General features: G+C 44.5%; 3 protein-coding genes across 3 annotated transcripts; 1 reads left to right on the top strand and 2 right to left on the bottom strand.

Annotated features, from left to right (window-relative positions):
• Positions 1-1,714: 1,714 nt before the first annotated feature.
• EAF02_005073 (uncharacterized protein) lies at positions 1,715-4,429 on the top strand (the record flags this gene model as incomplete). Its single annotated transcript, XM_038901121.1, has 6 exons — positions 1,715-2,015; positions 2,060-2,512; positions 2,561-3,770; positions 3,821-3,913; positions 3,963-4,156; positions 4,230-4,429. 6 exons carry the CDS (start codon positions 1,715-1,717, stop codon positions 4,427-4,429), a joined length of 2,451 nt encoding a protein of 816 aa, XP_038759633.1.
• A 1,247-nt stretch (positions 4,430-5,676) lies between these two features.
• On the bottom strand, positions 5,677-9,044 carry EAF02_005072 (uncharacterized protein; the record flags this gene model as incomplete). The annotated part of the gene is made up of 4 exons (XM_038901120.1): positions 5,677-6,761; positions 6,823-7,495; positions 7,535-8,339; positions 8,365-9,044. 4 exons carry the CDS (start codon positions 9,042-9,044, stop codon positions 5,677-5,679), a joined length of 3,243 nt encoding a protein of 1,080 aa, XP_038759632.1.
• Positions 9,045-12,219: 3,175 nt separating this feature from the next.
• Positions 12,220-12,934, bottom strand: EAF02_005071 (uncharacterized protein; the record flags this gene model as incomplete). The annotated part of the gene is made up of 3 exons (XM_038901119.1): positions 12,220-12,612; positions 12,696-12,772; positions 12,832-12,934. The coding sequence occupies 3 exons, from the start codon at positions 12,932-12,934 to the stop codon at positions 12,220-12,222; spliced, it is 573 nt and encodes a 190-aa protein (XP_038759631.1).
• Positions 12,935-14,253: the final 1,319 nt, after the last annotated feature.

Genomic DNA, 14,253 nt, shown 5'->3' with positions numbered 1-14,253 from the left:
AGTTTCATCTCGTCTCGGTCAGTTAGGGTTGAATCAACGGCGCAACGCTACCTCATTGGGTTGTTTTGGGACCAATTCTGACATCCCCGGCTGGGCGATAATTCACTTTGTTCTCACCCGGTCGATTAAGGACGATATAAACCTTTCAATATGCGAAAGGCGCCATCCCCTCGCATCGGGCCGTGTAACCAATTACATCACTTTTTGGATAGAATACAACGCATATTCTGCCGAACTGGCTCGGGAGGCTTAATATGTAAGTAAGAAGCAACAAATGAAGAGATTAATTTATCACTGTGGAAATGAATCTTCGGGTCGTTAGCTCACTTTGCGACATCTTCATTGATTTTACTGGGGACATTTCTCCTGGGCTTGTGGTAATTTCATCCAGCACGGCCTCGGTCTAAATGAAAATATGTCTCAGAGATCCCTTTAACTCTGCATATGCAGATGGTTATTAGCGGAAATTGCAAAGTCCTTCGGCCCTTGAGGCTCCGATATACACACATCAATGGATTTCCAGCTTTTCGTGTAAATTGGAACCGAGGCCGAATCATCAAAGAAAAAAGAGGGAAGGAAAAAAATCTGCGCAGGGTGGAATGTGATCTGGTAGAATTTTCGCGTTCTACAAAACTTACTTGCCTCAAGGGCTAAAACCCAATGATATTCAGATTCGGCAAATCTCATATCCTGGTATACTCATGTTTCTTTGGCTTCTATGGCTTTCAGGGCAGGCTGGAGAAGATTGGCGACATCTCACGAATCTTGTCAAACCTTGTAGCTGCATCTTTAATATTACTTTGGTTGTAACCCAATTACGGCATAGTTGTCATTTTGGGGTGATCACGAGCTTCCCCACAAGCCACCATCCCCAACATCCCCAGATTCTTACCCCGCCATAAAGAGCATGCAGAATATGCAGAACTTGCAGAGAAAATATGCAGAGTCTACAGAATACATGCGAACCACAAGTTTAGCCAGGCCCGTGGTAGTTTGTACGACTATAGGTCGGACCGGAGAACGGCCGTTACCAAATTCAGAAAATCTTGCTATGTAAGAACATCCTTAAATTTATCTTACACGTGGTAAATTTAAAATCTCCTTCCGTCTTTGTATGGGCTCGCTCGTGGCTTTAGTTGTCAGAATTGCCTTAAATTCTCTTGTCATGATGAATCTAGATTTTTGTTGTATGGGATTGATTTTCCGCTTGGTCGAATTCTGCTCACAAGGCCATTTTTCGGCAGTGACTCGGAGCATTTTATCCAGAATGCCACATCATTGGGCCCGCTTGTTGGATTAATCCGAATCCCAGATTTTCCTAATCCGCATTAAGCACAAGCTAATATCAACCACATCTCATGTTAAATGATCATGAGGCTGGAAATCCTCACATGTTACTGATGGGGTCCGAAATTGTACAAGACGCTCCCGTCGTACAGAAAATCTTGTAAGGAAGCTCGTGATAATGTCCTTGAGAAAGGCCGGAAAATATACAGAAGTGTCTCAATAATGCTCTAACTAATACAGATTAAACTAAGCTCTTACTCTTGCAGCGGCTTCGTCTTCTCCTTTTGGACAAACCACAAAAATGGTGCATCTGGGTACATGTAAGCACACTCAATATTTTGTATATAAATGATCGGTAATTTCCAATTGATCAACCTCAAATCTTCTCTCTATCTCAATTTTTCACTACACAATTCAAGCCTTCATCATGGTGAACTTGATCAAAAGCGTAGTCTTGCTTTCCCTGGTGCTTCAGTCATCATGTATGCAGTTCAAGATACCTCAAGTCGAAAAGGTAGTGACGAAGGTCATGAACAAGTTCGCACCATATGTGCACAACAAAGGAAAGCACTCCGACACGGCAGCCATCTCAGCAAAGGAAGACATGTCCCAGATCATTCCTCGTGCGACCCCTTATTGGTACGAACAAATCTCACATCAAGGAAAATCCGCATGGGGTCCTTCAGGATATCAAGTTTATCGCAACGTGAAAGATTATGGAGCAAAAGGCAAGTTTATCCAGTCACCGAGGGTCCTTGCTAACAATATCTAGGTGATGGTGTGACCGATGATACTGCGGCTATCAATGCGGCTATTAGTGCCGGTGGAAGATGTGGTCAAGGATGTTCCTCGACATCAACTACACCCGCAGTTGTCTATTTCCCATCTGGAACCTACTTGATATCATCATCGATAATAGACTACTACTTCACTCAAATCATCGGTAACCCAAACAGCTTGCCGACTCTTAAAGCCACGCCTAATTTTGTTGGTTTCGGTTTGATCGATGCAAATCCATACTACTCCCCCGTCCTTAATTGGGGCTCCACCAATGTATTCTTGAGGCAAATTCGCAACATAATCTTTGATATGACTAGCATTCCAGCTGCAACCACAGCTACAGGTCTGCATTGGCCAACTTCCCAAGCAACAAGTTTACAAAATGTTGTGTTTCAAATGAGCTCTGCTCCAGGAACTCAACATACTGGTCTCTTCTGTGAAAGTGGTAAGTACAAAAGAAAATCTAGGTAGTTCCATGCTAATGATAGAAAAGGTTCTGCTGGACTTTTGGTTGATGTTACCTTCAACGGCGGTCTTGTTGGTGCTGCCATTGGGAACCAGCAATTTACCATGCGAAACTTGGTTTTTAATAACTGTGTTACAGCTATTAGCATGTTTTGGGATTGGGGATGGTTGTTCCACGGCATCAGCATCAACAATTGTCAAAAAGGAATTGACATATCGGCAGGAGGTTCAAGTGCCCAAAATGTGGGATCTGTTATCTTAATTGACAGCTCAATTACCAACACTCCGATCGGAATCATAACTGCTTACACACCCAATGCGACACCGGACACAGCTGGTAGTCTCATACTTGAAAATGTGGCACTCAGTAATGTTCCCACAGCCGTCACTTTGAGTGGTGGATCGACGATATTAGCTGGTACAAGTGGAAGCACGACCATTGCTGGGTGGGGTCAAGGCCGCCAATATGTTCCTAGCGGTCACTCTGATTTCCAAGGCGCCATCACTCCAAACAGTCGACCCGCATCTCTACTCAGTGGAAACAAATATTACACTCAATCGAAACCTCAGTACAATGGCTTGTCAGTCTCATCATTCACGAGCGCAAGGGCAAATGGTGCAGTTGGAGATGGTATGACCGATGATACCGTTGCATTGCAACGCGGAATCAACAATGCAGCAAGCGCTGGGAATGTCTTTTTCATAGATGCAGGTACTTACAAAGTGACAAGCACAATAACAATTCCTCCTGGTTCAAAAATTGTAGGCGAATCATATTCAACCATCTTGTCAAGTGGCAGTTTCTTCAATAATATGAATAGTCCACAACCCGTCGTACGAGTTGGAACAGCTGGTCAAACGGGACATGTCGAATGGAGTGATTGTTTGGTTTCAACACAAGGCCAACAAGCTGGTGCAACGTTGATCGAATGGAACCTCGCGAATTCCGGTTCAACACCATCTGGAATGTGGGACGTACACACACGAATTGGTGGTTTCACAGGATCGAACCTACAAGTTGCTCAATGCGAGAAAAATCCAGCCACTACCACGATCAATTCGAATTGCATTGCTGCTTATATGGGTATGCATATTACAGCAGGTGCCAGTGGCTTGTACATAGAAAATTCATGGATTTGGACTGCTGATCATGATTTTGATGATCAATCTTTGAGACAACTCGACATCTATGCAGGAAGAGGTCTATATATCGAGAGTACTGCTGGACAAATCTGGCTGTAAGTTTATCTTTCTGGAAATGACATGGAGACTTGCTAACAATTGGCAGTTGGGGTACTGGAGTTGAGCATTTCACTTTGTACCAATATCAATTCGCCAACACAAAGAACATATTTGCTGGTTTTCTCCAGACCGAAACACCGTAAGATTCTTAAACCATTGTTTGTATCATCTTGACTAATAACATTTAGATACTATCAACCACAACCACTTGCCCCGGCACCCTTTAGCCTTGTTTCATCCCTCAATGATCCTAACTTTAGTACCTCTTGTGCGGGTTCTTCCGGCAACTGTGCTGCAGCTTGGGGCTTGAGAATCATCAATTCTCATGACATTCTTATATATGGAGCGGGACTTTACTCATTCTTTGATAATTATTCTACCAGTATGTCTTCTACTAAACTTCACCCTTTACTCTCATGAACCATACCATATGTATGCATACTAAAACCTCACAGCTTGCTCCAACGCCGGTGGCCCCGAAAATTGTCAAAGCAATATTTTCAGTCTCGAAGGCACAATCTCAAATGTCAACATCTACACCTTAGCTACTGTTGGCACCACGAATATGATTACGAGAAATGGACAGAGTCAAGCGGTGTATAGTGCGAATATCAATGTTTATCCTACTTTGATTACATTGTATAAGTCTGGTTAAGTATCTGGCGTCTTTGATGGAGATTCCTTGCGAGTAGTCATGCGAAGATGCAGATTGTATGGGTGTAGGTGTAGGTGTAGGTGATTGAAATTGGAATTGGAATTGATAGTTTGGAGTGAGTAGATTGTAGTTGGAGTCTGGCAGTTGGGTGTGGGTTCGGAGGAAGCGATGTTTTGTTCTTCACGGAAATTTATGTCTATCTATCTTTCTTTTCTGGATAGCATGAATATATATATTCCTTCTTTGGTGGAACTTTTATGGCTCATATGTATACAATGGTTAAATTACTGAATGGGTGATTCGAATTCGTGAATAGCTCCATTCATCCATCTCCTCTCGCCTCTTTTCGCCATCCAACTTTATCTTACCCATCCATCTTCTACCCGCGAAGCCATCCATCCGATCAATCCATCTATAGAGAAATAATGTCTTAAAAATTAAAATCTAGCCAACGCTTCCTCTATTCATAGCCTATCATCTTATCTATCTTTCATACGTGGTGGAAATAACCTTAAATTCCATCACATGTAGATCCCTACATTCGATTCAATCCCTGTCTTATGAGCCTCCTCCGTCATTCCTCATGCGAACCTGGTAATCGTGATGCGGGGTTGCGGCATAGCGGGGACTTATAATCGATATGATGATTTTGAGGTCAGCATACGTAGATAACACATACGGGATGCATTGTTGAAGAGTAAGTGTGGAAATCTTTATTTGTGATTATTGAAATAAAACTGTAGGGGGGGATTATGATGAGGGTAATGGATTTTGATTTAGGTAATGCAAGTAGCAAGTCTGGGTGCCTATAATAGATACTAAAGTATGGCTCTTAATATGTCCTTTTCATCATTTATGTCGCTCACTATAATACTGCAAACCAAGGGTTTAGAGTATCTAATAGTGGTCATTTATTCTAACTTATACGTGTCTACTATATACTCAGAGAAGGAAATCCTCAAACTTCATATATCATATTTGTATTTATCACTGTTGTCTTTACAATTCATCACGTCGCGATATTATTTTGATTTATTTTAGTTAATTGTATTTTTTTTTGTTTTTTTGTAAGGGGATTTGAAATTGTAAGGGGATTTGACATGAGGAAGTTTGACATGAGAGAATTTGACAAAAGGAAATAGATTCGAGAGAGATTCGAAAGAGATATAAAGTAAGGAAATTCAAGTACGAGTAAACAAATAGATAGAAATAAGAAATAAAAAAACCTACCTCTTACCCACCTAAATCTAAACCGTTCCGAACCCTCCCTCATCACCTCTCTGCCAACTATTTTCCGGCTCCGGGGCCGCTCTAGTTGTATCTTCCTCTTCTCCCTCCTCTTCTTCTTCCTCTTCTTCTTCCTCCTCCTCCTCTTCTTCCTCCTCTTCCTCCTCCTCCTCTTCATCCTTCCTCTTCTTCTCCGCAGCCTCCTCTCTTGCCTTCAAAATCTTCGCAATAGCAAACTCCATCCTCCTCTTCTTCTCCGCCTCTATCCGCTCCATTTCCTTCTCCATCTCCTCCTCCTCCTCCTCCTCCAACTTTCTCCTCGCTCTCTCATCCGCCTCAAATATATCCCTAAACCTCCTTCTCTCCGCTATCCTCGGATCTCTAGCCGGTACAATCGCATTCGGATCCGTCTCGGGACCGAACACCACCTCCCCGGGACTAACATCCTCCTCGACCTGCACCTGAGTTCTCACAGCCGCCGAAAAAGGATTCTGCACACCCTCCGGCTCATACAGATACTGAGAATCACCTCTCCGCCAGAGCTCCAGCATCTCCAGCGCCGTCAGCGCAACACCCTCATCGGAACTCGCCGCCAATCTTTCCAGTCTCACAATCTCCCCTTCGGCGAGTTGGCCGCGCCACCAGCGATCTTCGGCCGCTTCGAATTCCTCAACGTTGTGCGCGCGCGCGGGAAAAAGTCCTTGGAGTTTCGTCCCGCGGTTGCGATGATCGATGGTGAAATTATATCCCAAGAGACGTTTTTTGATGGTCGGCGACACTTCGTAGAATTGGCGGCCGCGCAGCATGCGTGCGAGGCCTGCGGAGCGAGTGAGTAGCTCGTGGTCCTCGCTCCAGGGTTCGCCGATGGTGCTTTCGAGGGCGTCTGTTAGGGCGGCGGCGTAGTACTCGTTGATGAAGGGGACGGGGCCCGGGTACGGGTTGCGATTAGGATCCATTCCTGCGCCTGAAGGGGCGTATTCGAGGAAGGGGGTAGAGGGCGCGCGGAAGAGGCGGTGGAAGGGACGTCCGAGGAAGTTGGATGTGTTGGGGGCGAGGGCTTCGATTTCTTCAGGGGTGGTTCCTTGAAGGAGATGCGAGTGTTGGTCTTGAGTGCGTTTGGTGAATTTGACAGCGCCGGGGAGAGCGCGGAGAGGAGGATGACGAACCGGTTTTGAGATATCCAATCCCGGGTTTGAGATTACGGATTAATTCTTCCTGGCGTGTTTGCTCTTCCGCACGTTTCCTCTCTTCTTCGAGGACTTTCGTCTCTTCGCTTATCTCTTCTCCATCTACGCCTCTCCATCCCTCTGGCTTCCACAATTCTTCTTCCTGCGGCCCCAAGTCCGTAAACTCGGGTTTGGAGCCCGCGCTTCTATCGCTCGGGTCTCTCTCGCTTCCGATATCCATGCTACTCTTTTTTCTATTTTTTTCCACCTTCTCTTCAAACGCTCGTTTTCTCTCCTCTTCCTTCTTCACCGCCTCTGCTTTCCCTCTCTTATTTTCCTCCTCCCAAAATTTCGCCGTAAACGCGCGAGCCTTGGCGGCTTCGCGTTCATAGTGAGATAAAGTGGGGGAAACCGATTCGGTGCTAGAATTAGTACTTGAAGAGGAAGAAGAAGAAGGGACTCGGAATCCGGTGTGCGGGGTGGGAGTAGGTTTCGGTTTCGAGGTAGTGGTATCTGGTTCCGCGACATCTGGTTTCTCGGGGGAAACATCAGAAATGGGTATCTCGATTGCCACTCCAGGGTTCGGACGCGTAGGAAAAGATTCTGGAGAGTCGGATTTTTTGCTAGATGGTTTTGCTGATGAGGGTTCGGGTGGGGGTTGGGGATGACTTACCTTTGTGGAAGGAGAAAAAGAAGGATCGGAAAATCCGACGTCGATGTCGAGTTGTGATAGATCAATTGGTGTTGCTACCACAGCTTCTGGTTTCTTCTCTTCAGGTTTCTCAACCGGTTTTTCGAGAGTAATAGGATTAGGATTGAAAGGATCGAAACGACTGGATTTCGAACCCGAAGATGATTTTGGTGAAGGTGAAGATTGATCGTCTTCTCCATTATCATTATCATCATTATTATCGTCGTTGTCGTTATCATTATGATCCTCATCAATAGGTATAACATACTCGCTCGGAGCCTGCGTATACCAATGATTATAAGCTCCATTTTCCAACCACCTACCTTTTCTATTCTCATAGTACAGTGCTGGGCCCTCTAGTTTCAAAACTCTCAGTAAATCCACCAAGCCACACCACTCCTCTCCAAAAACAGGTCTATACATAACCCCACCGGGTTCATATCTTCCTCTCCCAGTAATCCTCTGATTCCTCTCCCCTCTCTCCCATTTCTCCCCCTTAACTCTCGAAAGCAACTCCCCAAACCCCCAAGGGTCAGGACTCCTCGAGTACTCAACCAACCCCACCAAAACCCTCACCCAATTCCCCACAACCTCCGCATCCAACGACGCCTCATGTCCGCGAAACTCGATCGTATCCGGTAAAACCCTGTCGCGCGGTCTCGTCTCCGTTCCCATGCGATCAAAATTCCACGCCGTCTTATGTCCCACAAACGAATGCGCACCTGCGGCCCCCTCACTCGCTACACACGTACGAAAAGCATCTCTGCTTTCGCACGCTAGCAGCGTCGCGATGGTTTTGAGCACGCGCGGGGATCGATTTAAAATCCTGCTTGTATTTCCACTGGAAATACGTGTTTCCGCGGAAAGAGACACAATGATCGTTTCGGGAATCGATACGATGTTCCGGATGAATGGAATCGAATTGCGGTTCGAAGGCTTGGATCATAGCGCCCAGACGACGGAGGTGCGGGAGGGTAAATCCCTGCGTTCCGTAGCCGACGTGGACGTGAAGACCGCATGATTTGTTGACGGTGACGAGGGTAGTTTTTGCGCATGATTTTACAGAAATCGGCAATGTCCTCGGAGCGCATCTTCGCAGTAGTAGTATGCGGGAGTGCGGACTTCGATGGGGTAATAGGTGTAAGCTTGCCAATCGGCGTAGGCTTTTTTGTGGCGATGATGAGGGGGTTTGGGAGGCGTGATGGAGCCGTCTCGAGTTATTTCCCACATGGCGAAATTGGAATGGGCTTTTTCGGGCTCGGTGGGGAGACCAATGGAGGTGAGAGTGCGTTTGATGTGGTGCGTAGATGGACCATTCGTTGGCCCAGTTTTCTTTTCCGACGGGGATTTGGAAGTAGGCTGGTGCGTTATCTTGGGGGGTCGAGGGGAAGTAGACGGTCCGTGGATCAGAGGGGTTGGGGTTTTCGATAGAGGGTTTAGCGAGAACGGCGATGAGGAATTCGAATTCGATTCCAAAGGAGGGGGTGTCGGGTGACACCGGGGTCTTCTTGGGGACGTGTACGATATTCATTTTTGCTTTGTTTATATATCTCTATATATGTGTATGTTTTGTAGTGATCAATCTATTGATCGTGTATATCTATACCTAGTGTAATGTGAGTAGATGAACTAGAATGTGAACTTACTAGTACGAATTGTAAAATGTAGAATAGACCAGCTACTGGAAATTTTAGTTATAGTGTTTAGATATCAGTTCGATTGATAGAAAGATATAATAGAATGACTGTTGTGGAGTTTTCCTGAATTCTTGAGTGAAGGAAGGGGGACAGTGAGAGCTTAAGTACTCGAATAAAGATGATGAAGACAATGGTTTGTGAAGAGGGTAAAGAGATGAATGAAGGTTGAAAGAGAGAGAAAACGAGATGAAAGATAGATAAATATTCCTTGTTGATAGACAAAGGTATTAGTAGGAAGAAGATCTATCACTCACTAGAGGAAGATGGATAACTTCTATTGTCAATGGACAAAGACATCAACCAAAGAATTCAATCTTGCTCATCAATCCCTTTTAAAGAGACAATAAATCCGGGAAGAAATCACCCAACTTATCGAAAATGAAACTATTCCAACCAAACCTTCAAATCTCTCTTCATCCCCCACAAACAAATACTCATCCCTCTTTCCCTTCTCGCTTCACTTCCCGCATCCTGATTCATCAAACAACTCAACTCCATCCCACACCAAACAATCTCCCATCTCTTCAGCAACTTCCCCACAAACAACCCCCACATTCAATTCTTCTTCCCCAAGAATTCCTTCCCGAAATCAATTCAGATCCGTTCCCTCCATCTCCATCCAATCTCTCCCATCCCCAATCCAATACCGATCAAAACCTGCATAACAAACTCCCAACATTTAATCCAACTCCTCACAAATAATTCTCATTCCTTTTGAATCCTCTCCTTAACCTATCACAATCATTCAATCATTCAATATTTAAAACCACGAAATATTTCAACCCTACCCCGCAGCTCCTCCCGCCCTCTCCCTCCTCTCCCTCGCCTCCTCCCTCTCTCCCGCTCGCCCGCTCTCCTCTCTCCCTCTCCCTCTCCTCCTCGCGCCCCTCTCTCCCTCTCGCCCTCTCGCCCTCCGCATTCCCCTCCCCCCCCTTCCTTCCTTCCCAATTCCCTCAACCCCTTAAGAATCGCGCAAAACTAATAACCCAATAACCCAATAATCGAACAACCAAGAAACTCACAACAAACCACTCCCATAATCAAACCACACCTTCATCTTCCCTTTCCTTCCCTCATCTCCTTCCCTCATTCCCTACCCCTCATTCCCCATCTCTCCATCTCTCAATCCCTAATACCTCCATCCCTAATAACTCAAAACTCACAAACAATCTCCATCTCTTCAACAACTCCGCACAAACAACCCCTCATATTCGATTCTCCTCCTTTCCTTTCCTTTCCTTTCCTTTTCCTTTCCTTTCCTTTCCTTTCCTTTCCTTTCCTTTCCTTTCCTTTCCTTTTCCTTTCCTTTCCTTTCCTTTCCTTCCTTTCCTTTCCTTTCTTTCCTTCCTCCTTTTCCTTTCCTTTCCTTTCCTTTCCTTTCCTTTCCTTTCCTTTCCTTTCCTTTCCTTTCCCTTCCTTTCCCTTCCTTTCCTTTTCTTCCCGGCTCTAACTTTCGCCCTTTTCTCTTTTATCTTAATCATATCCTTGTCTTCCCTTCCCTTCCCTTCCCAAATCCATCTATCTAGTTCTTAGCCCTAGCTCTCAAAATCCACAACTCAACAACTCAACAACGTCCCGCAGGCCCTCAGTCCCCTCATCCCCTCATCTTCCCTCACTCCCTCATTTCCTCATTCTTTCATTTCCTTATTTCATCTTCCCTCACTCCCTCATTCCCTCACTCCCTATCCCCCAAAATCCAACAACTCACAACTCACAACTCACAACTCACAACTCACAGCTCACAGCTCACAACTCACAGCTCACAGCTCACAGCTCCTCTCCCTCTCCCTCTCCCTTCCAACAACCAAACCAAACCTCAAACCCAAACCCAACCCAAACCCAACCTCAAATCCAACCTCAAACCCACCGCTCTATATATATACACACACATATATATACACATAAATACATAAATACCAAAACATCCACCTCCCCCTCCACCTCCCTCTCCCCCTCCCTCTCCCCTCCCAGCTCCCTCAAGAATCAATCATTTCATGACACCAAACTACAACTCTCCCATTCTCCCATCCTCACCTTCCCACCCCCCATTCTGTCATCCCATTCTCCCATCCTCCCATTCTCCAACCCTCCAATCAAAGAAAATATCAAAACCCATCCATCCATCCATTCATCCATCCATTCATCTATCCATCCATCCATCCATCCATCCATCCATCCATCTATTCATTCATTTATTCAAAACATACCTAGATAGATAGTAAAATCCAATTTGACTCCCTACCTACCCTACCTACCTACGGAATCATACATATCTGTATATATGATATGTATATGGATATACATATAAATCCTTAATGGTAATTGTAATGGTAATTATCAATGGTAATTGAAACAGTATACCCCGTTAACCTAACTCTTCCTCCCCTTCACTCACATAATGTCTGTGAGGATAGCTTGTCTAAGAACAAAGAAACCAATAGAAAGCATATCTCGAGATTTCATTGAGATTTTGCTGAAACACTTGTTTGCCGCCATCATCACAATCCCACATTGATCCCTCGTAGAATAAACAAAATATAATCTCACTCAAAGCAAAAGATAATCAAAAGTTTTCTGACACGCACAATCGCATTATTGTATATACTATGCTATGCTACGCCAGTATATGAATATGGTATGTAGTGAAGTCGAGCTCAATCAGCTACCATTCTCCAATCTCATCTCAATCATTAATCATCCCCCCTTGACCGTTATTAAAATATCTGCTATAATAAAACCAGCAGCTCAGCCACTTCACACATGCCTTCGAAGACATTTAATGGATATACATCGATGTAGAAACGTGAAAACCACGAGCCATAAACACCAATGCTAATCAGAAAAAGAAAAGGGACAACAAAAACACGCGCTAAAAACAAAAACAATGAGGTGGAAGCGTAAAAATTATACACATAATCACCATCGGATGATTCAAAAAAATCTCATGCTCTTTGTAAAGATACAAAGATTATGGTCATTATTCCCAAATCTATCGTCCGAACTTCCTTTTTAAAGCATCAGACCAAAGACAGCAGCAACACCTGCCGCGAAGATACCGGTACCATATTCACTACCAATGTTCAAAGCTGAGGCGGCGGCAGAAGAGGTAGCGGCGGCAGAAGCGCTGGTAGCGGATGCAGCGGAAGTACTAGTGGCGGTTGCAGAGGTGGTCGAACTTGCGGAAGTGGTGGCAGGGGCGGTGTAGTTATCTGGATCCAATTGACCGCAATTCTTTGCTTCGGTCTCCCTGCAAAGCTTTTGAGCGGCGGCATCGTTCTCACCTGCGGCAATGCAGTTGGCGAAAACGGTTTCGCAAATGTAGGTTGGCATGGTTTGTTTGTAGTATTGAAGACCTGGAGTGGATCCGTTGGAAGAACATGTGCAGGTGTAGTTCAAGGAATCCTGAAAAGAATGTCAAGTCAGTATGTGTGAATCATTCAACTGAAGATCGAGCAAGAATTCTAGTAAGAATGAATTTTACTTACAGTGTCACAGGAATTGGCATCGACTGCACCACTACATAAAGTGCCACAAGTGTTGATCTCGGCGGTACACCATTGAGCTGTGGTTTGTTATCAGTATACCTTAATTCTTCATGGCATAGATCACAAGAGAACATACATCTGGTAACGGCGTCAATAGAGCTTGGTGGAATAGTATCGTTGGAAGATTGAGCTGCAACGAGAGCAACGATGCTAAGACCGACGATTGACTTGATAAACATCTTGGTGGAAGGTGGTGGGATTTTGTTGAGAGTGAAGAAAGTTGATTATTAAGTATTCGTGGAAGGGTTGAAGATGGAGAGATTGAAGTTATTCGGAGATCTTTTTATTGGACGATGATGGGGAGAGAATATGGATTGTTGAGATTTGTTAGAAAAAGATGGAGGAGGAGGAAGGGAACAGGAACAGGAAGAGGAATTGGCGATAGAATTTATTATTTATTAATCGATTAATTAGAGAAGGTGGTTGGGGTGCAGTATTTGATTTTAGAATTTATCGTGAAAATGTATTGGCCACTGGCTCGCGTGGTAGGAAATGCAAAGAGGTGAGTGAAAGTGAATAAAAGTATCTAGTACCCTCTACCTAGTCGTAATTTATTAGGCAAGTACTAGGCAAAAGTACTAGGCAAAAGTACTAGGCAAAAGTACCAATGGCAAAATTCAAAAGGCAAAAAGATCCCAAAGAGGTTACCATCGAAGAATACCAGGTGGAAAGCGGGAAAGCCATGATCGCATTGGGTTAGACGGTGGATCCATTGGTGAGGTGAGGACGAATCAATGGACTATATCAGACGACTAACTGAGATAAGGTTAGCTCGTCAATCTATCCGGATTCTCTCCACGTCAATCCTTGCTCATGTATTGCATTAGTTTGAGTGGTTGGAGTGGTTGGACTGTTTTTTGCTGTTGACTTTGATGATTTTGATGACTTGAATGACTTTTGGTACCTGTCTGGCGTACCAGATATGTTGCCAAGCTTATCTCCTACTAGGTACGGTCACACGTTCTTCACCTTTGATCCAATCAGCCAATCAACCAATGAGAGATGAAACTCGTATTGTTGTCATTGTTGTCATTGTTGTCATTGTCGTCGCTGGCTTGAGATTTTTAATATTACTGGTACGACCTGGGTAGGTCGGTACGGGTAGGTCGGTACGGGTACGGAGTACACACTTTCTTGACTTGTGAGTCTCCTTTCTCGTATTTTGTTTGACCTTACTCTCGTCGTCGTCGTCGTCGTCTTCTCTATTACTAATACCTACCTAGTTATATCTTCTTTTTCGGTACCGACTTATTCAATACTACTAGGTAATAGATACTATCAAAGTTACAATTAAGTACACAATAATATATAATACTCCCCCTCATCTCATTCCTTTTTTTTCATCAAGGGGGTTCATTCTTGGTACTAAACTCAATTGAGTATTGCCTTCGGAGCAAAATGGTAAAATGGAGTCTTGAGATCCGTGACCTGGTCAAAAATGAAATTACTTTGCAACTTTTTCTTTCCTTTCTTGAAGTTTCTTCCCTTTCTTCCCTTT

The sequence above is a fragment of the Botrytis sinoallii genome (assembly GCF_014898435.1).
Source record: "Botrytis sinoallii strain Bc 23 chromosome Unknown BSIN_007, whole genome shotgun sequence".
Lineage (NCBI taxonomy): Eukaryota > Fungi > Ascomycota > Leotiomycetes > Helotiales > Sclerotiniaceae > Botrytis > Botrytis sinoallii.
The sequence above is the reverse complement of the archived record's forward strand: the minus strand, read 5'-3'. Positions and strand labels throughout refer to the sequence as shown.